Source organism: Panthera onca, chromosome B4 (assembly GCF_046562875.1).
Source record: "Panthera onca isolate mPanOnc1 chromosome B4, mPanOnc1 haplotype 2, whole genome shotgun sequence".
NCBI lineage: Eukaryota > Metazoa > Chordata > Mammalia > Carnivora > Felidae > Panthera > Panthera onca.
The window spans coordinates 126,366,560-126,394,282 of NC_138345.1; the positions used below are offsets into that span (position 1 = coordinate 126,366,560).

At 46.1% G+C, this 27,723-nt stretch overlaps 1 protein-coding gene across 2 annotated transcripts in view; it reads left to right on the top strand.

The window, feature by feature from the left end:
* Nucleotides 1-13,687: 13,687 nt before the first annotated feature.
* The window catches only part of ABTB3 (ankyrin repeat and BTB domain containing 3), a 315,532-nt gene continuing 301,496 nt past the window's right edge, over nt 13,688-27,723 (top strand). For both annotated transcript variants that reach the window (XM_078449506.2, XM_078449507.2), the window contains exon 1: nt 13,688-15,399. In XM_078449506.2, the coding sequence (XP_078305632.1) occupies nt 14,262-15,399 (1,138 nt within the window). In that variant the 5' untranslated portion in view covers nt 13,688-14,261. The remainder of the gene's footprint in view (nt 15,400-27,723) is intronic.

Below are 27,723 nucleotides of genomic sequence, written 5' to 3' on the forward strand. Positions count from 1 at the left end.
ACTAGGTTGCTGGTTCTAAAGCCCATGTGCTCCTGGCCACATTCATTCATTTAGTCATTCAACAAATACGTACTTGCTGCTTCCAGTGTACCAAGCGCTGTTGTAATAATCGTATTTCTTATGTTGAGAAAATATTTTTCAAATTGAAACATGTATGGCCGCTGGACCAGTGAAGGGTAATACAAAGAGATTAAAATATATGTGCCTTATCTCTTTTTATTTGTGTGTTTCCTCTGAAAGTTTCTAGACAAAGAACTCACCCCTGTGCCTCCAGTGTCATGTGACTTATTTTAAATTTCTCAATGGATTTCATTCATGTGCATGTTATTTGTTTAACGAGATTATAAATTCCTGGAGGTTGAGGATGAAGGACTATGTCTTATTTATTACCGAGTTTCAGTGTTAAGCTTGCCTACAGTTAGGACAGTGATGGCCACACTGGGCTCAATAGATACCTTTTTGATGAAACAGAATTAGTATCAGGCAAGGTTTGGGGCTGAACGCAACAGAAACCTGCCCAGAGTGATTTATGCAGGAGAGGGATTTGTTGGTGGGAATTTGGAAGGGGAAAGCTCAAAGACCCAGCTTCAGAGCATAGGTGGAACAAAAAGAGGTTGGAAAAAGTATAGCGAAAGTCATGGCTTCTTAGGCTGATACCACTGGCACCACCACAATTGGACACTCGATCTATTGGTGCTGAACATCGACTGCTGTACCACACTGGAGTGATAAACAGCCCCAGCATCTCAATGTGTTAAATGACAAAGATTCATTTCTCATTTCTATTATATTTCTACAGTGGTGGACAGGGTGACTCTGCTCATCAGAGTCACTCAAGGGCCCAAGCCAATGGAGGCCTTGTGCTTCCATGATTCCAGAATCTGGAACAGAGAAGGATAATTGCAGCCCACCAACTTAATCAGCTCTTCGAGCTTTTTTGCAGTAGCGTGCTATGTCCCCTCACATTCACTGGCCAAAGCAAGACATATGACCATGCCCAATGTATTGGGGGTGGGGAGGGGAGGGTTGGGAAATGCAATTCTATGAAGTGCCGTGATTAAGAATTTTTTATATCTATGATCAGCTTTGATGATTTCACGTGCTCCAATGCCACTTCCACCGTGAATGCTTGCTCACTAGCTCTGCACTTTGTGTGACTCATTTAGAATTCAAAATCCTGGAGTGACTGGCTGGCTTAGTCAGTAGAGCACGCGACTCTCGATTTCAGAGTTGTGAGTTCAAACCCCATGTTGGGTATAGAGGACACTTAAAAATAAGTTCAAAATCCTGCTAGAAGCAATCCTCGAGCCAAGGTTAGGTCATGTCCAGTGAGTGCTCTGTCAAGGAGGGACATGAAGGAGAGCACATGTTGGTCAGTTGAAAGACCACAAACATGACAGAATGCTCCCCCTTCTTTTTTTGTTATAATCTGTACTGCGAATCAATTAAGTGTGCTTCTCCTAAGGTGATACCTCTAAAAGGGATTCTCAGATTTGGCCTAAACTCTAAGGTCTTCTTTTTTTTTTTTAACGTTTATTTTTATTTTTGAGACAGAGAGAGACAGAGCATGAACGGGGGAGGATCAGAGAGAGGGAGACACAGAATCTGAAACAGGCTCCAGGCTCTGAGCTGTCAGCACAGAGCCCGACGCAGGGCTCGAACTCACGGACCGTGAGATCATGACCTGAGCCGAAGTCAACCGCTTAACCGACTGAGCTACCCAGGTGCCCCAAACTCGAAGGTCTTCAAGGAGACAGTGCTAGGTACTCAAAATATATTTATTTTTTTAAATAATAAATTAATAAATTAATTGTGCCTTATTTATTTTTATGCCCTAGGACATAGCACTCAATACGTCTTAGTTCTACATGTTTCCTGAAGTGTTTTTCTAAATTAAAAGCTATTACTTGAAAAAAAGTTAGGAGGCCAAATAAGAACAGATAACCCTGGGTTCATTCAGTCATTCTTTTTTTTTTTTTTTTTTTTTTAAATTTTTTTTTTTTTTTTTTCAACGTTTTTTTTATTTATTTTTGGGACAGAGAGAGACAGAGCATGAACGGGGGAGGGGCAGAGAGAGAGGGAGACACAGAATCGGAAACAGGCTCCAGGCTCCGAGCCATCAGCCCAGAGCCCGACGCGGGGCTCGAACTCACGGACCGCGAGATCGTGACCTGGCTGAAGTCGGACGCTTAACCGACTGCGCCACCCAGGCGCCCCCAGTCATTCTTTATGGTAGACAGGCTAAGTGGTCATGATCCTATCTCTCAGTAATCACACTGTTGGGTGTGGGTTGGGTTTACTGACTCACATCTAACAGAATATAACGGAAGTGATGGGATGTCAATTCTCATATTAGGTCATTAAAAAAACTATGGCTTCCGTCTTGGGTACCTTCTCTTGCCCTTTTGCTCAGAGGGAAACCCGCTGTCATTTTATGAACTACCCATGTGACAAGGAGCTGAAGTCTTCAGCCAATAATTAGTGAGGACCTGAGGCCACCAAGAGCCACATGAGTCATCTTGAAAGCGGGTCCTTTCCAAATGAGGCTTGAGATGACTGCAGCCTGTGAGATCTTGAGCCCAGGACCCACATTAACTGTACCTGGATTCCTGACCCATAGAAATTGTGAGGTAGTCAGTGTTTGTTGTTTTAAACCACTGAGACTTGGGGTAATTCTTTTTTTAAAAAATATTGATTGATTGATTGATTGAGAGAGTGGGGAGAGAAGCAGAGGGAGAGAGAGAGAGAGAGCTGAGAGAGAGAGAGAGAGAGAGAGAGAGAGAATCTTCAGCAGGCTCCATGCTTAGTATGAAGCCTGACATGGGACTTGATCCTACAACCCTGGGATCGTGACATGAACTGAAATCAAGAGTTGGATGCTCAACTGACTGAGCCACCCAGGTGCCCCTGGGGTAATTCTTTATCAGCAATAGATATCTAGAACATTCTTCCATTTATTCAATAAATATCTAATAGCATTATATGAAGCTCTTGGGACACATTAGTGAGCACAACAGAACTGACTTCTGCCCTTATGGGGTTTAAGTTCATTTAAACATGTTTCTATGTTGTAGGAATAGACAGAGCTTTTAATATGCAAATGTTCATCATGAATCTCTAAGAGAGGGAGAATGGGTCTCTAGCTTTTCAACTCTTTTTCCTCTGCATTTTATAGGGCAAATGTTTTATGGAACACACATTGGAAAATTCTCTATTAGCTAAATGAGTAAATGAATTAAAGTTGTAATTTCAGAGGCTTAAGCTCCCCTGCAAAAATTTCAGAGTATGCCCCTTTTTGTTCATTATAGGCTTAATAGCTATTCTTTCCCTGGACCCCATGCACACTCTGCTAATTTGCTTAGCAAACATTGACTGATTATCTACTGTGTTGTAAGGCACTGAGAACACCAAATTGTTGCTTGGGTGATGGGGTTGCTGTATTTCTAATGAAGTATTTTTGGAAGTTCACTAATTGTTTCATTTTGTGAGTAATGGTTTCAGCCACAATATTTGGGCAAAGAGCAAAGGAAAGTAAGAATGGGATTGGCTAATGGTAAAATCAAAGGTTTGCTGAAAACACTAATGTGTATTGAAGCAAGGCATTGTCCTCAAGAAGAGGAGACATAATCGGTATTGAACTAGTGCCTGAAACACTTCATTGGACTGTATTTAAAGTGTTTAAAGAACTCTTGGAATAAATAAAGCCCTGAAAAGGTCTTTCAAAGTGAAATGAATTCTTGGCATGCTTTTCCCTCAACTACCACTGCTGTCCCCATACAGCCCACTTCAGAGAAGGCCAGGGAAACAGGGCTTTTCTCTTAACTGTCTAACATGGACCAAGTGTTTCATATTCGGGGTGGAAAGCAGGAGGGGTAGCTCATTTAGGAAAAAGATTGAAATGGAAATCCTCGTTTGTCTTTGGTGCACTCTCCCTTGGAATGCACGTGACATTTCCAGTTTAATAAAGTAGTAAATGTCCCAGGACCACCTCTCAGCAAACAATGTCCCATTTCTATCCCTGGAAGGTATTTGAGGTCTGGTCTAGAGCTAAAGCAATGCTGGTGTTGGCAAAGGTGCAGAGAAATGAGATAGATTGGGGGTTTCAAAGTAAAATGTGAAGATATAAGATAAAATATAGGATAATATTTATCCGCGAGAAAATAGGGCAGACTTTTTTCACTTGGCAAACTCAAACGGAAGAACTGACTAATGTAACTCTGAGAAAAGAAAAATCTTATGCTAGATAGATAAACAGACAAGCAAATAAATAAACAAATGAATTAAAAGGGGGAAAATGTCAGGGTGCCTGGCTGGTTCAGTCAGAAGAGCAAGCGACTCTTGATCTCATGGTCATGAGTTCGAGCCCCACATTGGGTGTAGAGATTACTTAAGTGCATAAATGAATAAAAACTTTTTAAAAAATAAAGGGAAAATTCAAGCCACAAAGAAAATAAAAACGTTATGCTAGATAGACACATATATAAATACCTACACAAGTTTAAAAGGAAAAATGACAAGCAATGGGGAGTTACCTGCATTACAGAGAAAGTTATATTTTTATTCTAGAAGTCATTCTTAAAAATTATTAAGAAAAAGACAAATATCTTAGGATCTACCTCACACCACCCCCTCTAAAAAGGAAATGATGTAAACAGGGTATTCTTACAAGCAAAGCTATAAAAGACAAATATGTGAAAAATATTCAGCTAAATGAAAAATTATTCAAATAAGTGTTAGATACTCTCTTGAGAGGTAATAGTGGAAGGTAGATCATGACAGTCTCTGGATTAGGGCTCCCTGGGTTGCTGCTCCCCGGCTGTGTGACCTTGGGCAAGCTGCTGAAGCTCTCTTTGCTCATCTGTAACAAGAAGGTTATAGAGTGATTGCAAGGGTGAGGCAAGGTGATGTATGTCATATGCTCGGAATAGCACTTTACACATTTGGAATGGCATATAAATGTTAGTTATTATTCCTCTTATTAAATTGATAAATATAGAAATGATAATAGCCGTGGTGTCAAAGGAGCGGAGATGCACTCTTGTACACTGTTAGTGGGTATAAAGTGGTACAATCTTCTCCAAGGGCAACTTAGCATCATGCATCAGGCTTTTCTAATGTTGCACTGCCTTGGACCAAATTCCACCGTAGGAAGTTTTCCCAAGGAAGTAAGTCAAATATATTTAAAAATAGCTGCAATGATTTTTTTTTAGAGCTGTGTACAATTAGGCAATCCTGGAAAGAACCTAAATGTCCAAAAATAATAGATTCATTGAACAAATTATTGGACATCCATTCAGAATTCTTTGTAGGTGTCAGATGAGCTAATGGAAAAAACAATACAAAGGATATTTGGGGGACAAGTGAAATATGAATTGTATGTCGGATAATGTTAATATATCAGTACTATTTCTTGGGTATGATGATGGTTCTCTTTGTAGGAGAATGTAGTGTATATACATGCGGTGGGAGGCATGCTGAAATGTGATGATCTTTGCAGCTTACTTTCAAAAGGTTCTGAAAAAAAAACAACATATCACACACACACATACACCTTTCACAGAGAGAAAGAGCGAGAGAAAGCAAATGTTAGAAATAGTGAATCTGGGTGAAGGGTGGATTGGGTGTTTGCCTATTAACTTCTCTGATTAAAATTTTTCAAATTAAAAGTTGGAAAAATGCAAAAAAACACTTAAGGACAGAGAAAAGTAATATGTTTTAGTGAAAAAGGAGCTTTCAAAGCAATATATACAATGTAATAATAATAATAATAGTAATATTACTATAGCAGTAGCTGTTATATAACCCCCGATAAATACTTATTGGACGGAGCCTTTCTATGTGCCAGACATTGTGCTAAGTATTTAAATGCATTGTTTCATGTAGCTAAAACCCTATAAAGTTATGAGGCATTATGATTTTCCTGATAGAAAAAATTAATAGTCAGAAACTCAGAAGTTAAAAACTTATCTAAAAACCACACAACCAGCCACTGGTAAACATGAATTTTTATGACCTCAAGTCCACACTCTTAACTACTAGTCTTTTGCACAGAGAAAAGAACAGAAGGCTGTTGCAGCTACTGACAATGGTATCAGTAGCTAATGATTTTCAATAAGGGTTAATGGAAGTCCATGTTCAATGTTAAAGAAGCAGAGCAAAGAGAAAGACTAGTTCTACAGGGCAAGACAGGATGAGTGTGGTAGTTCTTACCAAGTGGCAACATTTGAGATGGGCTTTGAAGGATGCATAGGAGACCAATAGGAAAAAAAGGGGGGGAACATTTAATACAGAGAGAATAGCATGAATGAGGAAGACACATAGTGAATTTAAGAAAGTATAATTAGTTTGTAGAGAGTGTGTAGGTAGGTAATGAGGGTAGATGGAAGTGAATGAGATTAGATTGGACAGAATCCAACACTACTCCTTTCTGATGGCAATGGAATTGTTTCAGAAAAATATCCCAGGCAGCAGAACAGAAGTGAGTGGATGGGAAAATGAGAGTGGCACCAGGGAGACCAAGTGCGGGGCTCCTGGACGGTCCTAACAGGAGGCGACGAATGATTTTACCGGGGTTAGGACAGTGGGAATGAAGAGGGGACAGAATTAAAGCTTCCACTTCTGAATGTCGGTAGCGTTATGTTGGGACACTCCATAATAGATACGTGTCTTGAAATATCTTTTTATCTGACTGAACTGGTCCTTTACTTGTTTGTACTCATATCTATCCCTGCCCTTCTCCTGATCGGCTTTGTCTACTTTGTATCTCAGGAACTACCTTTCCCAGAATTCCCTCACCCTCCAGCTTCTTGGTGGGTTTGGTACTGGCCGAAGATGGGGGATGAGGGTTCATGAAGAGCCCAGAGGTTTTTTGTTTTTGTTTTTGTTTTTAAATAGTTTATTTATTTATTTATTTATTTTTTAATTTACATCCAAGTTGGTTAGCATATAGTGCAACAATGATTTCAGGAGTAGATTCCTTAATGCCTCTTACCCCCATCCCCCTCCCTCAACTCCTCCAGCAACCCTCTGTTTGTTCTCTATATTTAGGAATCTCTTATGTTTTGTCCCCGTCCCTGTTTTTAGATTATTTTTGTTTCCCTTCCCTTATGTTCATCTGTTTTGTGTCTTAAAGTCCTCATATGAGTGAAGCCATATGATATTTGTCTTTCTCTGATGGACTAATTTCGTTTCGCATAAGACCCTCCAGTTCCATCCACGTAGTTGCAAATGGCAAGATTTCATTCTTTTTGATTGCCGAGTAATAGTCCATTATATATATATATATATATATATATATATATATATATATATATATACACACCACATCTTCTTTATCCATTCATCCATTGATGGACATTTGGAGCTCAGAGTTCTTTAATCCTTATCTGTCCGCCTCAGGTTGTGTTCCTGGCAGCAGCTGTGTCTCATTCATGCGCCCAAACCCTGCCAGGTAGCCCCTCCCAACATGCAGCAACCTCTCCTGCTTTGCCTCCATTGTGGTTCTAGAGCCCGTCCAAAGGTTTGGTTTCTGAGTTCTGGCAACACTATCTCCCATTCCCTCCAGGGTTGGAGAGTACCTTCTTGCTGATGCTACTTTCCCGCTTGTCTCCTTCCTGTTCTGTTTAGCTACTCAGCTGTCCCATTTCCTCTGTAACTGATTCTTTGTATTAGATCCCCTCAGATGGAAACACGTAGAGTGGTGTCTGTTTCCTGGCTGGATTCCACCCCCCCCCCAACCTGGAGCAGAAGTTCCTAATGAACAAGGGCTGTACCTCTCCATTTTTAGAATTGCAGGAGGAGGAATACAGCAATCACTCAAGAAAGATTTGATTGATCTTGGCCTTGGATCCCAACGATAATCTTCATTAGCATCCTTGTGTGGAAATCTGAAAGAAGACACACAGGGAAGGGGAAGGAGCTGTCTTCCTGGTACTTTGTTTGGGTTACGGTGCAGTTTTCACACACCCATTCATCATTCATTCAACAACCATGTATTGAGTGCCAAGTAAGTGCTGGGCATATAGCAGAGATCCTTTCCTTGCAGAGCTTACATTTGAGCAGAGGACTTTGGTACAGCAACACGCCGCTGGTAAGAAAGGGTCTGCCCATTTTCCCTAGAGTTATTACCTGGAGACCCTCATCAGATAATCTGTCTAGGAGGTGGAGGCTTTCAGGTGGAAAATAATAACTGTATCGTTTGGGGGGCCAGACGCTGCTCTAATGATCCCATTCAATCATCACAGACCACCATTGAGGCATGTGCTATTATTATCCCCAATTAAAGATGAAAAACCGAGGGGCGCCTGGGGGTGGCTCGGTCGGTTAAGCGTCCGACTTCGGCTCAGGTCATGATCTCACAGTCTGTGGGTTCGAGCCCCGCGTCGGGCTCTGTGCTGACAGCTCGGAGCCTGGAGCCTGTTTCGGGTTCTGTGTCTCCCTCTCTCTCTGCCCCTCCCCTGTTCATGCTCTGTCTCTCTCTGTCTCAAAAATAAATAAACGTTAAAAATAAAAAAAAATAATAAAAATAAAATAAAACAAAGATGAAAAACCGAGGCATGGAGAGGCCGAGGCTATTTGCTAGAAGGTAGCAGAGCCAGCTTCAATCCTAGGTGGTGTTGCAGCTCATGCACAGTAGATGTGTAGGGAGCGTGTGACAAGGCACCCAACATGTGTGAATCCAGCTGAATGAGGTTGGTTCACATTATGGTTGTTGGGTCAGTTGCTGTGCTTGCTGTTTGGCTTCTAGAATGCCGAAGGACAAAGGATTATATTACTACATTGATTAACAGGTAGGCTTCAGAACAGTACGCAGAAAATACTTTAATTTTCTTTTGGAAATAGCTTTCTGGCTCTGGTATAAATGATATGTCTTTGTCATAAAAAGTTCAGAAATACAAAGAAGAAAGTTAAAAATCATGGGAAAAAAAGAAAAAGAAGGAAAAAATGGACAGAACTAGAGTAAATAAAACTCCTTTAAAAAAAAAAAACACCAGAAATCCACCAAACTAGTTATAGCTATTATCTCCATATTTTTAGGCAAATTTACATACTTATATACATATTTAGCTCTACGCAAAGCATTTTACACAAATGGGATCATATTATACATGAAATTCCAAAACCCATTTTCAAAAACTTCTTCACTCCAATACAGCGTGGAAATAAAGACCACCACCATTATTCTTTGCAAGTGTTTAGTGTTCCCGTGTATGAATTACTATAATTCATTTCACCAGATCCAATTGAAGGACATTTAGGTTGTTTCCCAAAGTCCTATGTGAAAAAAAAATTACCAAGAGCATCCTGTATACTTCTGAAAAATTCACAAGAATCACTTTGGGTAATAATCAGAAGATACGATTTCTGGGAAATCACAAGGAATTCACATTGACATTCTGATATATATTGGCAAACTGCCTTCCCAAAAGATTGCCCCAGTTTATGCCCCACCGTGACACACATTCATCATGACTGAATTGATAAATCTTTTTTAATCTGATAGGCAAAATAATCCCAGTAATTTAATTTTGGGAGGCTTTTTTTTGTTTATTCTTTAATCTTCAGTATATGTTTACTGTCTATTGGCATTTCTTAGAGGATAACCTATGTAAGACTTCTGGTTTCAAAGAAGAGAGTTGTTTCTGTGCAAAGAGGTCCATCAGAGCATTACTTATACTAGTTAGAAACAACCAAGAGAGGAATCAATACACCAATTAAGATACAAACATGTGTTGGAATATTTTGTAGCCACACAAAAAAAGATGTTTTGGATAAATATCTAATAGCATGTGGAAATGATTATACTATAAAGTTTGAGGAGCTTTTTAAAGTTTATTTATTTTTGAGAGAGAGAGAGAGAGCAAAACAGTGTGCATGACCGGGGTTGAGGCAGAGAGAGAGGACACAGAGAATCCCAAGCAGGCTCTGCACTGCCAGCACAGAGCCCCATGTGGGGCTCGAATTCATGAACCAGGAGATCATGACCTGAGCTGAAATCAAGAGGCAGACGCTCAACTGACTGAGCCACCCAGGTGCTCTAAGGAAATTTTTTCAGGAAAAAAAATCAAAATGCAAAATAATTTACAGAAAACTCCAACTCTATTGAAATACATATGTTTAGAAGAAGAAAGATGGGAAAAAATTAGACTAGAAAGGAAATGCAAGAAGTTGTTAATGTGGATGACCTATGTAAGGTGGAATTTTGGATTATTTAAATTTTCTTCCTTATACATTTTTGCAGACAGTGAATTTTCTAATATATGGAGCTAATATTTAACACTTGGTTGATGCATTCACTATTCTCACTGTCTAGAGGTCATTCACCCACAGATGTTTAACATTATCATTAAGGATTTATTTCAGTGTACAAAACGGACATATGCTTTGATTTATCCATAATACTAAGGAATACGCCCATTAGTGCTGGCACTGTATTAGAGGCCAGATCCTGGCTTTTGAGGAGTGTGCCCCTGGAAGGTGAGAGGAGGCATTGTGAGCAACATCTACAGCATAAGAGAGACGAGCACGTTTGCTGAGATACGGGAAAACCTTCTACAGGAGGCAGTATTTCAGCCCATCCTGGAAGAAGTTGGATTTTACATGTAACAGTTGTCATTCTCCCCTCTGACTCTATAAGACACAGGCGTTTATTGCGGAGGATCAGAAAATGTGGAAGATAACAGACATTTACAGGGTTATTGTCACATGTGGGATACTGTGTTAATTTCTTATATGGAAAAAATCTTACTTAACCCCCAGAAACCCTATAAAGCTGGACGTGATGACTTTGTGTATTTCAAAGGCAAGGAAAGGGAGGACAAAAGAGATTAAATGAGTGAACACTGGGTACGTGGTTGGGAAATTGGCAGAGGCAGCACTGGAACCCAAGTTGGCCTGGTGCTACAGAAGAAAATAAATTAGTGCTAAGCTCATTCTTTCAGCTTCTTTTTCCCCCTATGCATGAAGCTTTCTCTGGTCTTCTTGCGACCTGCACCACTGGGTGGGTCTCACTCAAGCATGATTAGCACATAGGTGCTAACTGAAGGCATATGAGTGGGTGAGATCACCAGGGAAACATGCAGAGGGGAAGTAAAAAGGACCTGAGAACAAATCCCAAGCAATAAAGATGGATATGCTTTCCCAGGTCTGGACAAGGTGGAGAGCAGACAGCATGGGGAAATTTTCACAGTGATGGCAATCTTGGAGCTGGATCTTAGAGGATGAGAAGTTTGCTAGCTGGAGAACAGGGAGCCAAGTGTCCTGAGCAAAGGAAGGGAACAGCATCTGCAGAAACATACGGGATGCAAGGGATAACACGGTAATTTGGAAAACCAGCAAGTGATTTTAGTATGGCTGAGCATAGAGATTATGTGTGTGAGTGTGTCTGTATCTTTGCATGTCTCTGTGTATATGTGTGAGTGTATCTGTGTGTCTACATGAGTGTGAATATATGCTTAGGAAGTTAGCCTGATGATACAGAATCTGGAGAAAAAGGCAGGGGGCAGGGTTCAGCTCATTAAAGACTATGTATCCATGTGTTAGTTGGTTTTCCAGAGAATCGGATATATCTATATATATCTATCTATATATATATCTACATATCTATATATAGATATATAGATATCTCCTACTGGTGTTCTGCTTCTTTGAAAAAACAGAGAAAAAAATAGAGAAATTTATTATGGGGAATTGAGTCATGTAAATTATAGAGGCTAAGAAGTCCCACAGCCTGACGTTTGTGAGCTAGAGACCCAGGAAAGCTGGTGGTGTTCAGTCCAGGTTCAAAGACCTGAGAACCAGGGGAGCCAATGGTGTAAATCCCTGTCTGAGGGCTGAAGAATGTACGTCCCAGCTCCATCAAGGAGGTGGGGGGGAAAGTAGTGAATTCCTCTTTCCTCTACCTTTTCTTCTATTTGGATTGGACGATCCTCAACCACATTGGGGAGAGCAATCTACTTTACTGAGTCCACAGATTCAAATTCTGATCTCATCTGGAAAGACCCTCAGAGACGTACCCAGAAACAATGTTTAAACTGGGCACCTGTGGGCTGCTCAAGTTGACAGACACATAAAATCATCATAATCCTTTATAGAAGGTTTGGAATTTTATGGAAAGAGAGTCTGGAAACAGAGTGGAGAGATCCCTGAAGGCCAGCTAATTGGTACAAACTTTATTTATCTGGAAGGCAATGGGGAGCCTTTGAATTTTTTTTTTTTTCAAGAAAGGAATGACAAGGTCAGAAATGGGCTTTTGGAAGATCCTGGACTGGATGGTTTGGAGAAGGAAGAGGCAGGAGAGAAGAACAGGCGGTAGAACATTATAATAGTCAAAGTGAAAAGTGATGAGTATATGTACTCATGTACTATGATGGTAGCTACAGAGGGTAGTGGTTTGTTGGGGGTGAAGGGATGAGTGGATTGGGGATGATCGATAGGAGAAACATCAGACGATCTATGGGGTTATCTGGGAAAGTCCATTTGAACCAACAGTTCGAACGCATGTCCTTCCTTCCTTTATCCACCCATTTACAGCACACATTTACTGAGTGACTGTTTTGTGACAGGCCTATGCACAGTGAACCCCTTGGCCAGTGTGCAATCTAGAAACATTATCATATTGTAACCACCTAGTGTTAAAAGGGCCCAGAAATCAACAGCTTCAGAATGGGGGTAGGCAGGTGAAGTCCCCAGGTGGGTACTGGGGGATCTGGACTACCTTTCTGTAGGAGGGGACTTCTAAGCTGAAGGAAGACGGTCCTGAACCTCAGGCAGAGACATTGTGTGGGAGCTGGGAATCCCCTGGTGGGAAGGGTATCAATTCTGCCCTGGTGGGTGGAGACAAATAAACAAGCCCATGACATTTGATACAATTGCAGCTAAGTCATGCATACATGTGATATCTTTCTTTAGTCAAAAAACAAACCTCTCATCCGTGCAAATTTACCCTTTTAAGGCTGAGCTGTCTGGAACTACATGCACCATGATGGCAAAGTGGGACTGGAGCCTTCCCTCCAGCCGACCACCACCCGGGCCTTTGAAGGATGGGCGCAGGGTCGTCCTTCTGGCTATTGAAAAGAACCTAGTTCATGTGCCCTGGTGGCAGGTGGCTCAGGTCCTGAGATTCAGCCTTCTAGTGGTATCCATCGCCCTGGCCTCTCAGCTAGCTGGCCCTGTTTCTAACCTTCCCTCCACGTTGAGGCGAACTAGGGCTGAAAGAGGGCCGCATTAATTGGTATGGGGACCCAAAGGTGGGGGAAGGGTAGAGGAAGAAAAAAACAGGCTTTGCGTAGGAAAGAAAAAAAACAAAGTGAAATCCGAAACTCAGGGGCAGGAAGTGACCCCAGGCAGACACTTTGTGAACCACTGGCGGGTAGCACACCTCGGTGGGTGGGGGTCACCTGCCCAACCTACCACCCTCCCGTCCTGGTACCAAAGCCAGGAGACTGAGGGGCAGGGACAGCAGCAGAGGGACAGTATCCGCGGCTGTTCGTTCCCACAGACCCCCGGTAATTGCCGTGCAGCTGCCCCCTACTTCCTGCAGCCTTGGTCACCGCCGGGGGCGTGTGTGAGGGGCGGGGCTACGTGGAGCAGAGGAATTAAAAAAAAAAAAAAAAAAGGCGAGATAATTAGCATCCTCTAATCCCATTGGCTCTCCGCCGGGCCTGCTTTACATACGCCCGCCCTGCTGGCTGCCAGGGTGTTGCGGGGTTCGGCAGGGTTTGCAGCCGCCGCGGTAACTGCTGCGCTTCAGTGCAGGGCCGGCTGGCGCTCTAGCGAACCTCGGGCCGGGAGCCCGAAGCCGGGAGCCGGGAACCGGGAGCCTGGACCCCGGAGCCAGCTGCCGGCAGAGCTGCTGCTGCGGCGGCATCTGAGTCCATTTCCGTCCTACGAACACTGAGGCCGGCGTCCGGCGGCTTCTGCGCTCAGCAGGGCCCAGGGAGGAGCGGGTCAGACACTTTTTATTTTATTTTGGAAGAAAGGGGCGAGTCCCGGCGTGAGCTTTCCTCCCGACCTCGCTCGCTCCCCAGTGCGCCCCAGCTCCCGCCCGGGCTCTGGAAGATGACTTCGGGGTCTGCCCGGTGTCTACCAGCGGCGGCGGCGGCGGCGGCGGCCCGGGGAAGCAGCCGAAAGTAGTAACACTTGGTAGTAGCGGCTGGTGGAAAAGTGAACCGAAGCAGCGCGGACTCGGCTCTCCCCGCGCGCCGGCTCCCGCTGCTCTCGCTGCTCCTTCCCTGGCGGCCGCAGCATGAAGTGGCGCAGCGATGGCCAGGAGAGGTAAGAAGCCTGTGGTGCGGACCCTGGAGGATCTGACGCTGGACTCGGGTTATGGTGGCGCGGCGGACTCGGTGCGCTCCTCCAACTTGTCCCTGTGCTGTTCCGACTCGCACCCGGCGTCTCCGTATGGCGGGAGCTGCTGGCCGCCTCTAGCTGACTCCATGCACAGCCGGCACAACAGCTTTGACACTGTCAACACTGCCCTGGTGGAAGACTCCGAGGGGCTGGACTGCGCCGGCCAGCACTGTTCGCGGCTGCTGCCGGACCTCGACGAGGTCCCCTGGACCCTCCAGGAGCTGGAGGCGCTGCTGCTGCGCTCGCGGGATCCCCGGGCAGGCCCGGCGGCCCCCGGCGGCCTGCCCAAAGACGCGCTGGCCAAGCTGTCGACGCTGGTGAGCCGGGCGCTGGTACGCATCGCCAAAGAGGCGCAGCGCCTGAGCCTGCGCTTCGCTAAGTGCACCAAGTACGAGATCCAGAGCGCCATGGAGATCGTGCTGTCCTGGGGCCTGGCGGCGCACTGCACGGCGGCCGCGCTGGCCGCGCTGTCCCTCTACAACATGAGCAGTGCCGGCGGCGATCGCCTGGGCCGCGGCAAGTCTGCGCGATGCGGCCTCACCTTTTCTGTGGGCCGCGTGTACCGCTGGATGGTGGACAGCCGCGTGGCGCTGCGCATCCACGAACACGCCGCCATCTACCTGACAGCCTGTATGGAGAGCCTCTTCCGGGACATCTACTTGAGGGTCGTGGCCTCCGGACTGCCCCGGAGCTGCAGCGGCCCTGGCCCGGGCTCCAGCTCCGGCCCAGGCCCGAGCTCGGGCCCCGGCACGGCCCCCGCGGCGGATAAGGAGCGGGAGGCGCCGGGAGGGGGAGCGGCGAGCGGCGGCGCCTGCAGCGCAGCCAGCAGCGCCAGCGGGGGCAGCAGCTGTTGCGCCCCGCCGGCCGCCGCTGCTGCCGCCGCAGCCCCACCGGCAGCAGCCGCCAACCACCACCATCACCACCACCACGCACTCCACGAGGCGCCCAGGTTCACCGTGGAAACGCTGGAGCACACAGTCAACAACGACTCCGAGATCTGGGGGCTCCTGCAGCCCTACCAGCACCTCATCTGCGGGAAGAATGCCAGCGGTAAGTGGCCGCGCGGGTGCCACCTCCTCCCACCCAACCCCTCCAACTCCGGTTGCAAGTTTGCCTCGCACCCTCCCCCCCGCGTCGTTCTGGCCACCCACTGCTGTCCCAGGCCTCTGAGAGGACCGCAGAGCTGGAGGCGGCCCGAAACTCGTCTGTTCACCCCCGCGCTCGGAATCCGCGTACTTTACGCGCGCGGCTCCTAAGGTTCCGAAGTGCCGGAGAGCACAGTTCTGCCCCTACTGCAGGGCGGGGCGGCGGCTGCCGCCTGCTGACTGTGGGAAGAACCCATCACCATGTGGGGGCACAGGTTTGATCATTTGCCCCTAGTACGTATTTCTGCCATAGCCCTGTGCTTTGTTTTGTTTTGTTTTTGACCTTGAAGATGCCAAATTCTCGGGCGCAGGACTTTGGCTGCTTGGAATTACGGAAGAGGTGCATTCCTCCTACTGCCGCCCAGTTCTCATACTTCCCTGCGCCCTCCGGGACCCTATCTGGGCGCGGGTGTAGGAGAGGCCCCGCGGCCGTCAAGGCAGAACAGTGGAGAGACCGCTTGGCCTAGAAACAGTGGGGGAGAGGTGTGTGTGGTGAGAGGGTCGAGCGGGAAGACTTCTAGGTCCCAAGTTTTCCCGGGGCAGTTTTTGGAGGCTAGAGCGCACAGCTGGTGGGTGCTGCTCGACGGACACCCCCTTCCTCAATATCCGACCTTCCAGCTCCTGCCTCTCTCCGTTCCCTGTGGCGGGGAGCTGCAGCTGTCACCACTTGCCTTAAGGAGCGCCACTCGAGACCCGGGCAGGATGGGAGTGGGGCGGGGTTCTGCAGGGGGCTGTCAGTTTAGGGCGTCGTTTCCAGCAGGTTCGGTCATCCCCTCCCACAACCCCCGTTTTGGAGGCGGGAGCTGGGTGGGTTTGAACCTGCAGTTCTGGCGGTGGAGGGGGTGGGGCTGGGGGCTCTTGTTTTCGAGAGCTCGAGCTGGCGGTCCTGCCTGTCTGCGAAAGCCAGAGCTAGACACTTCAAAGCTTCAGTTTTCCACAGGAAATGGTAGAAGCGTAACTGGAGACTCTAAAAGCGAAATAAAACTTTGCTACATATTCGGTGGTTTGGCCGGAGATTGCGTGGTTGGAGCTGAAATGCAGTCTTTCTGGGTAGATTTCATTCATGTTGCTGCCTGTCGGTTTCCCGGGGGCTGAAGGAAAGATGCGGCGGGCGCGGCCCGGCCTCTGGGGGTGCCAAGTGTGTGCTTGTGAGTGTGTGCGTGTGTATGTTAAATGTGTCTGTGAGTGTGCGCAGGAGAGGGCAGGCGCGCGGGGCTCCAGCAAAAGCCCTTTGGAAACTGGCCCTCCAGCTCTCGGTCCTTTCACCTGGTTTTGATCATCGTTGGGGGAGGAGAGGGAAGGAGCAAAGTGGGCGTGGGGGTGGGGGAGGGGCGGGATCGCGACTTCCGCGTTGATCTGGAGACTCTCGAGGATCTCCTGGCCAGAGCCCTTCCCACTCTGCTGCCAGTCGAGGGCGCAGAGGCTCCCCCTTACCTCCCCCCCAAACACACATGAAATCCTGACCGAGGCGGAAACCTGCAGGAGAAGGTTATTATTGATTGGTCTTTGCATAAGCTTCTTCAGAAGGGGGAGGATTCGCCTGAAAACCCCGGGACCTGTGGACTGGACTGCTCTGTGTATGGAACTCTACCCCCCCCCCCCAAAAAAAAAAAAAACAAACCACAGAAGGGCTTAATTTTCCTCCCACCAGGTGCGCCCACCTCCCCTGATCGTACCTCTCCCATTACAATCATCCTTAATTCTTACTGGCCCACCAAACCTTTAGCCCCCTGCTGGGACTGGACCTTCCTTTTAGTAATCTCTCACAGTGTTTCCTTCCGAGTAAGGAGCATTCCCCTTAGGGGGCGCCAGTCTTGGGATCTGGGAATCTGGGCAACCTGCTCCACCCCGCGTCTTTGCCATTCTCTTGAAGTTAAGACTTTAGCTGACTCTCCTTCTTGGGCCTCAAGTTTCTTCATCTGTAAAATAAGGGCGTCCTGTAGCTCTGTCTGTATTAGTAACCTCTAAATTTTTTTCAAATTGGTTTTACTTTTATGATCTTTAACATCTTTTAAAGACAGTGTTTGTGTTTATCCTTTTCAGAGTGAGTATAATTTAAGGAAGGAGAAGACCACAGAGTTGGTTTTGGGCAGGGTGAGTGTGTGGTGATTGGGGTTTGCAGCCATCCTGGCGTTTACCACACCACAGAGTTTAACTCCTGGGTGTCAGGGCCCCTTCAGCCATTTCTTAGTATGAGATATACTGTAATTTCACTGTGATCTATCTCTTTTCTTTGAGCTTGTTCAAAATGGCAGGTCATTTATGCAGAAGAGAAAGGAATGAGCAATTAATTTCTTAGGTATCTGAAACATACATTAAACATCAAACCTATTAAACTGTTTTGCATGGCAGTCTTTCTGCTCTGCCGGCCTTATTAAGGAGCCCAGTCCTCACATGATCGATTTTTTCCCCCTTTAACTCCGCAGCATCACTTATTTCATTTGTGAATTCATTTATTCGTCAATATTTATTGAGCTGTTAGTAAACTTAAGGACTGCGCAAATATGCAGTACACAGGTAATAACGGCCAACATATATCCAGCGCTATTCAGATGACCCATTTGATCTTCACCATTCCCTTGAAAAGCTACTGCTGTTATCCCCATTATACAGAGGAGGAACTGAGGCACAAGGAACCTAACTGTTTTGCTCTTAGGCCATCCAACCCAGTTGAACAGAGACCCTTTACAGCTTGACAGTCTTTCTGTCCCAACACATTATTCTTGTTGTTTCTTTCAAACTGAACTGGGCCGTACTAGATTATTACATTTTTATAATCTCTACCAAAGTCTAAGGGAGCACCTGGTACACAGCTGGAGCTTATTAGATGTCTGTTAACACCTAGCATATAGCAGATGCTGAGTACTATTTGTTGAATGAATGTAAGAGGCCCATTAGCAGATGCTGAGTACTATTTGTTGAATGAATGTAAGAGGCCCATTAAATCTTTGGGATTTAAAGTTTACCCATCAGCATCTATAATCAACTCTCTAAAGGCCTCTGAAGTCAGACTTCCTGGATTTGAATTTCAAGGCTGTCCTGTTCTAGCCGTGTGTTCTTAGGCATGTTACCTAACCTCTCTGAGCCCCATTTTCTTCAGCTGTAAAATAGAGGTAATCATTAGGATTAAATGAGATTACGTGTATAAAGGCATTACACTCTGGTGCCTGACACATGGTAGGGGCCAAAATGGTCATGGTAGTTGTGATAATCCAGGCACAGTGGTATCACACATCTTTATCTCATCCAAATGAACTCCTCTCTGGTGTGGACAGAGCCAGCAAGGTACAGGATTTTACTTGGATCCCCCTTCCCAAAATTCCCAAAGTCAAATAATTCATTGCACCCATCTCACGGATTGGCTCCATGGGCTCAGCCCCCACTGCCAAGGTCACAAAAAGATTGTTTTGGTCAAAAGAAAGTAGCTTATTTTATTTGCTGAATTTTTTATTTTTTTAATGTTTGTTTATTATTTTGAGAGAGAGAGAGAGAGTGTGAGCAGGGGAGGGGCAGAGAGAGAGGAAGACACAGAATCCGAAGCAGGCGCCAGGCTCTGAGCTGTCAACACAGAGCCCGATGCGAGGCTCGAACCCACAAATGGTGAGATTGTGACCTGAGCCAAAGTCTGCTGCTTAACCAACTGAACCACCTAGGCACCCCTTATTTTTAAATAAGCTGTATTTTTAAATAAGCTGTATTATTTTTAAAAAGGCATGCTTAGTGAAGTGCTAGGGAACTTTCCAGGTAATAGAGTTCAGAGGTATATGCATTTGTTGAAATAGCATTGCATTGTAAACTTAAGAATGTGTGTTTCACTATATTTTAAAATGTACTTTAGTAAAAACGAACAAACAAACAACAAAGACATTAAGAAAAAAAAGATAGACGTCCTTGACTGAAATTTTGTTGTAATGCAGAGAGAGTTTGAAGGGAAGACTGGAAGAGGCAGTGTGGTGTGATGAAAGGGATAAAGACTTTATACTGGGAAAGACTTAGCCTTGTATATCAGCTCTGCTGCTTTCCAGCAAATGACTTAATTTTGCTGAATTTGGTTTTCTCATCTGCACAGTGAGGATTACCAAAACAAACAAAAAAGGCATTAAAAAAAAGGGAAGAAAATCCAAATCTACCACATACAGTGATTAAAGGATTAAATCAGATCAAGTATGTGAAAACACCTGTCACATAGTAGGCACTTAGCAATAATGGCTTCCTTAAAAAACTGATTATTCAGGCTGCTGATTTTGAATAGTCTCTTTCATTCAAGAATCCCAAATCACTTTATAAACATTAATTAACATGGGCCCCAGCCCCGGCAACACTGGCTTGGTGGGTAGGATGGTTTTCAGGTCTTTTTCTTCGCCGTTGCCCCCTTAGATTCTGTTGTGCACTAAATGGCTTACTCAGCAGTTTTCCTGTCCCCTATCTGGTCATGCTGTTCCATGGTGCAGTGTTGCTGTGCTGGACAAAAATGTCACAGAAGAAACCTAGCTTCTTCCAAAGAATAGCAAAACTATCTCAAGAGTCAGCCACGGCAGCGTCTGTGCTCACAGAGCACGTTTTTAATTAACTAGCTGAATGTAAATGAAAACTTGGAATTTGGGTCAGTGGAGGGTTATTTGGTTTCCTATGCAGACTTGCCAGTTCAGTGCTGGGGCATTTGCAAGTAGGGTGTTTCATGGAACAGAAAATAAAAATAACAGCAAAATAAAATGAGGAGGGATCAACCCGGAGACCTGGTGTCAGGAGCCGCATGCTGATGGCTTTTGAATAGGAGGAAGGCCTCCAATTCTGGGTCTATCATGATTAGTGACCTTGAGCCAGGCACCAAAATCACCTCTAAAATTGCTCTGATTATCGTCTACCGAGAGGTCTGACTTCGAAGTCAGGCACACCCATAACTTGCAAGCTTTCCTATCAGTAAAATGGGTATTCTAATAATAGCTACAGTTATGTAGTGCTTATTACATGCCAGGCATGGTTTCTCTTTATTATAATCATTATAATCACATTCGCTGTTATAAAAGACAACCCCCAAATCTCAGGAATTTAACATAATAGAAGGTTGTTTCTTACTTGCTAAAGTCTGATTGGGAGAGGAGTGATGGGGGAGGAGAAGGAGGGTCAGTTAGGTACCAAGATTGATGTGTTTGGCTTTCTTTACCTTTTAGTATGTGGCCTTCAGGGCCATACTTGGACATTCATCTAGCCAATAGGTAGAGAAAGGAGAGAGTAGAGATCTTACGAAAGGTGTTACGGGCTAAGCCTGAAAGGGATCTCCATCGTTTGTGCTTATATATCCTTGGCCAGATGTGCCAGGGTTTCTCCAGCCACCAAATATCTGTGTGTATCCTTCTTCTCTCACTTAAAACATGTTCCCCTTCCCAAGGGAGGACACTAACATTCTGTGCAGTCATTGCTTGCAGAGGAAAGTTGAGGATCTTTGGGTGAAGCTGAGTTCTAGCCATTGGATTGTGTATGGCTTCTCATGGTCCAGGGAGCCATGAGCCAACAGAGACATGTTATCTGCCCCTCTGCATCCATATTTCCACATTGGAAAGGGCAGGGTAGCCGCAGTAAAATTCCCATTAAGAAAAAGCAGTAGTGGAAGACACACACAGGTCACTGGGTTAGTTCTTCTGAAACCTTGGCAAGCAGGGACTGTGTAGTTGTGCCCTGGAAATGGGTGATGTTCCTTGCTTAAGCCCTGAGTCTGCTTCCGGGAGAAATTTCCTGGTTTCTTGTTCTCCATGCTCCTGGCTCTGCCTTGTGGTGGGAGGATTGTCTGTCCATTTTTTTTTTCTTGGCCCTTCCTGAAGCAGGTCCTGAGGGGTATGACCAACCTGAAGCTCTAAATCTTTTGTAACCTAGTTCCTTCCTGCCCTTGAACTTCTAGGGGCCCAAGGATTGTTTTAATGCTGTAACGGTAAAAGATTTTTAAAATGCACGCTTAGAGATGTTGCCAATGCAGTTCTCTTAACAACTTAGTAGGATTTTCATCAGTGACATCGAATGTGCCGATAGCCACACCCATAGTCATTTCCTAGAGCTAATTATCAAACTGGATTATTTCTTCACTTTCTTACCTGGATACCTTTCTTTATCTCCCCTTAATGACAGCTACCTTGCAGCCATCAGGCTTATGCGGAAGCTTATACCCTTAATCTGATCATTTGTTTCACTTAAAAGTCTTCTCAGTCTTTACTTTTATTGTTTGGGGTCTAGAAATCATTGTCTTTTTCAGCTCCTCTTTCTTATTAATGCCTTGCTAAACTCAGCCAGGAGCAATAAAGCAAACTATTACCATTTTTTTTTCCCCTAAACATCTTTCTCTAGAGCCTATAGGCTCAGTTGGCCCAGTTTCTGCCTCTGAGTCGTCCTAGGTGACAGTTAACATTTTACCACTGTCCAACATGAGGCTGTCCAGTTTCCCAGGTTCTACTATCTGACTTCTAAGCCAGGACCACATATTTAAGCACCCCACTTCTGGTACCAATTTCTTTAGTAGTCAGGGTGATGGTAGCTGTTAGACCAGATCAACCATAACATCTTAGTGGCTAAACACAAGAAAAGTGGTCGTCTCATTCATGTTGAGAAAAGTTGATGCCAGGGCAGGGAAGTGCTTTGTTCCACAGAAGTTGACGGAGGTTCTGCCTTCTGGAACATTTGCCTCCCCAGAACTTCCACGCTCGGGGACAACAGGAGTGTGGAAGAGTGTAGGAGGTTTTTATAGGACAGTCTGGGTGTGAGTATATCAACTCCTTCCACATTCCAGTGACCAGAGCTCAGTCACATGGCCTCACCTAGAAACGAGGGGGCTGGGAATTATGGTCTCTGGCAGGGTAGCCATTCCCAACCACAATTCTAGATTAGAAAGTTGAGGAACAAAAAGTTTCAAGAATCTGTCTGAGGTGACACAGCTCACAAATGGCTGGGTCAGATCTGAACCCAGGCAGTCTGGCTCTGGACTGCCCCTTAGGATATTTGTGAAGATTAAAATAATATAAAAGAAATGACACAGTGTATACAAAGTGTCTTTCCCAGTGTCTCACGGTAAGTAAATACTTTATACCTATCATGCTTTATGTTTATTATTATTGTTACTGTCATCCTAATCCGGAAGTGGGGTGTAGTGTGGATTCATGGTGAATCAGTATGAACCTTTTAGGCATGGGAAGAATATGAATCCAAAACGAGTGGGTGCCCTCGGAAAAGTGTATTCCGTACCTGTCTCTTCCCCTCCAGCACCCCTTGCAGAGGGGCTAACACTTGCTGGGCCAGGTAGTGTACTAGCAGGGCGTTCCAGAATACTTCCCGCAGTCTTCGCCCCATTCTTGTGAAGCGCGTGTTTCCTCTTCCCGTTTTACTGGGGAGGAAACCCAGGCTCAGACAGGTTCAGTGGCTGGCTGAGTTGCCACAGGTACTGAGGGGTAGAGTTGGGGTTTGGGCTTCAGAACCTGTGCTCTCTGAAGGGCTACAAGCACCGTGGTGAAGATGAGCCTCTGAGGGGCTCCCAGAACAGCCCAAGGGGTGTGTGGAGTGGAAGGCACAGCTTGCCTTGGTGCTGGTGCTCCTGGTTGAGGATTGCCCTTCATGTAATATGTGATCCCAGCTCTTTTCTCAGCTCGTGCTGGTTTTCCCCATCCTGGCTGCCCCGTGAGGTTGCTGTGTAGCCTCTTCAGCCGAGGCCTCGGGGCGGTGGGTGGCTTTGTGGTCTCCAGGGGACAGCTCTGTCCATACCCTGCCTAGCTGGGTCAGTAGACTCAGTGCCAGAAGGAGGGCGGGCCTTCTCACTAGAACTGAGTGCAGAAATCTGTGGCATGATGGAGAATTTGTTCTGGCCCCCCTGAGAATCCCAGGGCTGGAGTTTTCTCAGATTTTAGAGTTAGTGGACCAAGGTGTAAACTCTGGTGACCTCGGGAAAGCCAGGTAACCTTTCTGAGCCTGGGTTTCCTCATCTGTTAAATGACGATAATGGTAGTACGTCCTTACGGTGTCATCGGGAGGATGAGTTAGTTCATGTAGAAGTCCCTAGAATAGGTAGTATTGGACGTATCACAAACACTTAATGTCTGGTAGCAATTATTATTATTATCAAATGTTTAAGAGGTGCCAGCTTCCTTGCTTAAAGTTCTGCTTCTTGAACGCTGCTTCATGTATTGAGGAAAAACCTTCAAACGCTCTACCAGTAACCAGGCTTCCGGGGTTTGACCACTTAACTGGTTGTATGATATCAGACAAGTTACCTAACCTCCCTGTGACTCATTCTTCCCCTTTGTTAGGTGAGAATAATAATAAAAGCGAATTCTTAGGGAAGTGTCTGACATGTAGAAATTGCTTGATAAATGTTGGTGTTGTTTTATTATGTTCATTATGATTTTTTCTGTAGGCACTATGTTAGATGTTAAGTAACATGGTCCCTGACCTCATGGAGCTTGCAGGCCTGTAGTGAATTATTTTCATCATGAATAATCATGTAGGTATACAACTGTGATGCTTGCTACAAAGGAGAGATACCTGGGGTAGTCAGGAGTAAGGGAAGGCTTCGATGAGGATGTGAGGCTTGAGTGAAGTCGAAGAATGACCCATTTGGTTGAAAAGGTAGAAGATACTCCATGATGCAAGCAGAATGTGCAAAGGGCCTGTGGCAGAAGGGAGCATGGTAAGAAGGAGAGCAGCCAGGATGGCTGGAATGGGAGAACAAAGTGAGGAGAGCTGGGTGGAGGTTGGACCAAGCCATCTTCCAGATTAAAGAGTCTTCTTTTCCCAAGGACACTGGAAAACCTTTGAAAGGTTTTAAGGAGGGCAGCGCTATGATCAGGCTTGTGGTCTAAGAAGCTCATGTAGGCTGCAGTACTGAGAACAGATAGGAAGGAAGGGAAAGGTGAATGTGGGAAGGCCAGTTAGATATTGTTACCAGCCCCATCCTACCCAAGAAGAATCTGAGGCTGTGAGACATTTTGTAACTTGCCCAGAGTCTCTGAGGCAGTGAATGCAGAGTGGGGATTTGAGCTCAAGTCTGAGGGACTCCAGATTCTCCCTTTCTCCCACCCATGTGGTAGCATTCCTGGGGAGCATTCCATTCAACCCTCACAATTTTACAGGTAGGGAAACTGAGGCTCAGAGTGAGACTCCCCTTGCCCAACGTCACAAGGTCTTACAGCAGAGCTGGAACCAGTACCCGGGCTTCTGGATTCTTAGCCCGTCTCCTATTCTCTGTGATGCATTGCTTCCTGCAGACCAGCTCGCTCCTTGGGGGCAGAGAGGGCTGAGAAGCTGCGTTGTTGACAGCAGTTTTGGAGATTAATTTACAGCCAGGCTATACCATCTCCAGCTTTTACTCTGCGTATCACAGTAAAAGAAATGCTAGTCCAGGAGCATGGGGGAGGTTCCCATTCGCTTGCTACTGAGCCCACGAAAGCAGTTACTTACTGTGAAGATCAGGCGTGCTCCATGCGGAACCATATTAGCCTCTCCCCAGTGGGTTAACATCCAAAAGCAAATCAGAGAGGCAGTTTGATACCTTAAAAAACAGGGGCGCCTGGGTGGCGCAGTCGGTTAAGCGTCCGACTTCAGCCAGGTCACGATCTCACGGTCCATGAGTTCGAGCCCCACGTCAGGCTCTGGGCTGATGGCTCGGAGCCTGGAGCCTGTTTCTGATTCTGTGTCTCCCTCTCTCTCTGCCCCTCCCCCGTTCATGCTATGTCTCTCTCTGTCCCAAAAATAAATAAAAAACGTTGAAAAAAAAAATTAAAAAAAAAAAAACAAAAACAATGCTCGTGTCAGAAGTTGAGGCTGCTTGGATTAACTGGGTTCTTTTGGGTGGCGTTGTGTCATTGTTTCTTCCTAATCCCAGCCCATAGCACCACCCAGAAGTCAGGATGTGCATGCAGAGGCAGACACAAATTACCAATCAATCTCTCTCTCTCTCTCTCTCTCTCTCTCTCTCTCTCTCCCTCTCTCCCTCTCTCCCTCCCTCCCTCCCTCCCTCCCTCCCTCCCTCAATGGCCTCAGAGAATTTCAAGTACTGGGGAACAGATACAGCGTTTCCTTTCCTCGGCCTCCCCTCTGGCCTCTTTTCTTGGCCTCCTGCCCCTCCTACCCCTTGCAGCCTTACCTTTGCTGACTCTGAGGGCTAGGGCCTGGGCTCACCCTTGTGAGCAACAATGGACATGGTCCTGCCCTGAGAAGCTTGCAGACCTGAAGTAGGTTTAGTTTATCCACAGTTAATCACCCAAATGTAAAACTGTGCCCGTGACCGTAGCTCCTCGGCAGAGGTTCACAGGGTCGTAGGACAGAGTCTCCTCAGACTGTGGGGTGAAGTCTGGGGAGGCCCAGCTGCCCGTCCTGTGTGCCTCCAGGGGTGACTGGGGATACCAGACCTCCGGGGATCGTGGGTGGGATTGGGGGTTAAGATTCGTGGTTACCTTCCCACCCTGGAGCCATGTCATCGGGGCCAGGAACGGAGCTGGGAATCTCCTCTCTCAATTCTGAATTCTGTGTGTGCCCCACTCTCTTTAGAAACCTACCCCGCCCCTCCACCCACTCTCTCCATTCTGCAGCTGCCATTTTCAAGGCCAGATGCTGAGTCTCCAGATGCTTGTTCTTCCCATTCCTGGGGCGGACTGGTGTGGGTGGGAGGCTAAGCGAGTGGCCAGGTGTGGGGCGCCCCCTCTTTCTCTTCCCCTCTCCATCTCCCGGGCTCCTTCCCTCCTGGTCCTGCTGCTGCCGCTGACCCTCTTGCTGTTCCGGGTTTTCCTTTCCCTTAGCATGAGAGCTGTGGAGGAAAGAGCGACAGACCGGGAGCAAGCTGGCGATTTTGCAGCCTCTGGTGGTCTCAGCATGTGGAACCCCTTGGGGCAGCTGGGAGCCTGCAGAGTGGGGGCTGGTGGTCGAAAGGGAGGGGGTGCAGGAAGGTGCCTGAACCCTCTAGCAAGTAGGAGGGCTTCTTCGGCTCAGGCCTAACCGGGTTTACATATGCTGTGTGGCCTGGGACAGGCCCCTGACCTCTCTGAACCTGTTTCTTCTTATAAGAATGGGAAATAATGATAATACTAGGTTCTGGTATTCATGCTGCCATAAGTGTCAAACAAGGCAACACTTTGGAAAACAGTAAAGCCTGGAATTTACTAATGGGAAAAGGTAACATTTACGGAGTGTTCATCACTGTATTAGGGCTTTCCTGAGAAACAGAACCAATAGGATATATAGAGATTATATATGAGGTGATTTGTTATGGGAATCAGCTCACATGGTTGTGGAAGCCAGAAAGTCCCACAATTTGCCAGTGCTAGATGGAGAACCAGAAAAGCAGGTGGTATAATTCAGTCTAAATCCTGAAGCCTGGGAACCAGGGGCCACTGGCGTAAGCCCTGGAGTCCGAAGGCCTAGGATTTGCTGCCCTTTAGCTTCCCAGTGGCCTGTGTGAAAAGAGCCATCGTGAGCAGATAACACAATTCACAGTATGATGGATGAGACAGAAATAAACTAGCTGCTGTAACTTTTCCTGCAATTTAGGCCTGAACGAAATTTATCAGCAGGAGGCTAGAAGCAGTTATTAAGTGGCACTTAGCAACCTCACATTTCAGCCCATAGTTGTTAAGAAAGAACAAAGAGAGCCTCCTCTTGATTGCAAAGGGTCTCTCTCCCCTGTCTGTCCCGCCCCCCCCCCCCCCCCCATACCTTACCGAACATCCAGTTGTGGTATGTGAGTAAACAGAAGGCCAGGGATGGGGCAGCATATCAGTGTCCCTCCTGTGTTCTGGAGGAGGGTCTTAGGGTCAGAAGTTGGCCTGGAAGCTTCTATCTGTGTCACATGGTCCCTAGAGACAAGATATGCATTCATTTGAGTAAAAGTATATAAATGCTCCTCTGGGGAAAAATTAGCACACTGTGCACTGTGCCTGTAGATACGGTCTTCAGCAAGCCTGGGTGCGAATTTGGGGAGGGCGGAGAGTGCTGGATGGGGTCTGGGCTTTGGAGAGATCAGCACCAGTGTGGTCAAATACCATCCTCTTAAGGGTTTAAAAACAGAAGAGGGGATGAAGCCCACTGTAGAACAAGCTGTGTGGTCTCAGGCAAGTGATTTAACCCCTCTGGACTTTTTTCCTTTTAATTTTTTTTTAATGTTTATTTATTTTTGAGACAGAGGGAAACACAGCATGAACAGGGGAGGGTCAGAGAGAGAGGGAGACAAAGAATCCAAAGCAGGCTCCAGGCTCTGAACTGT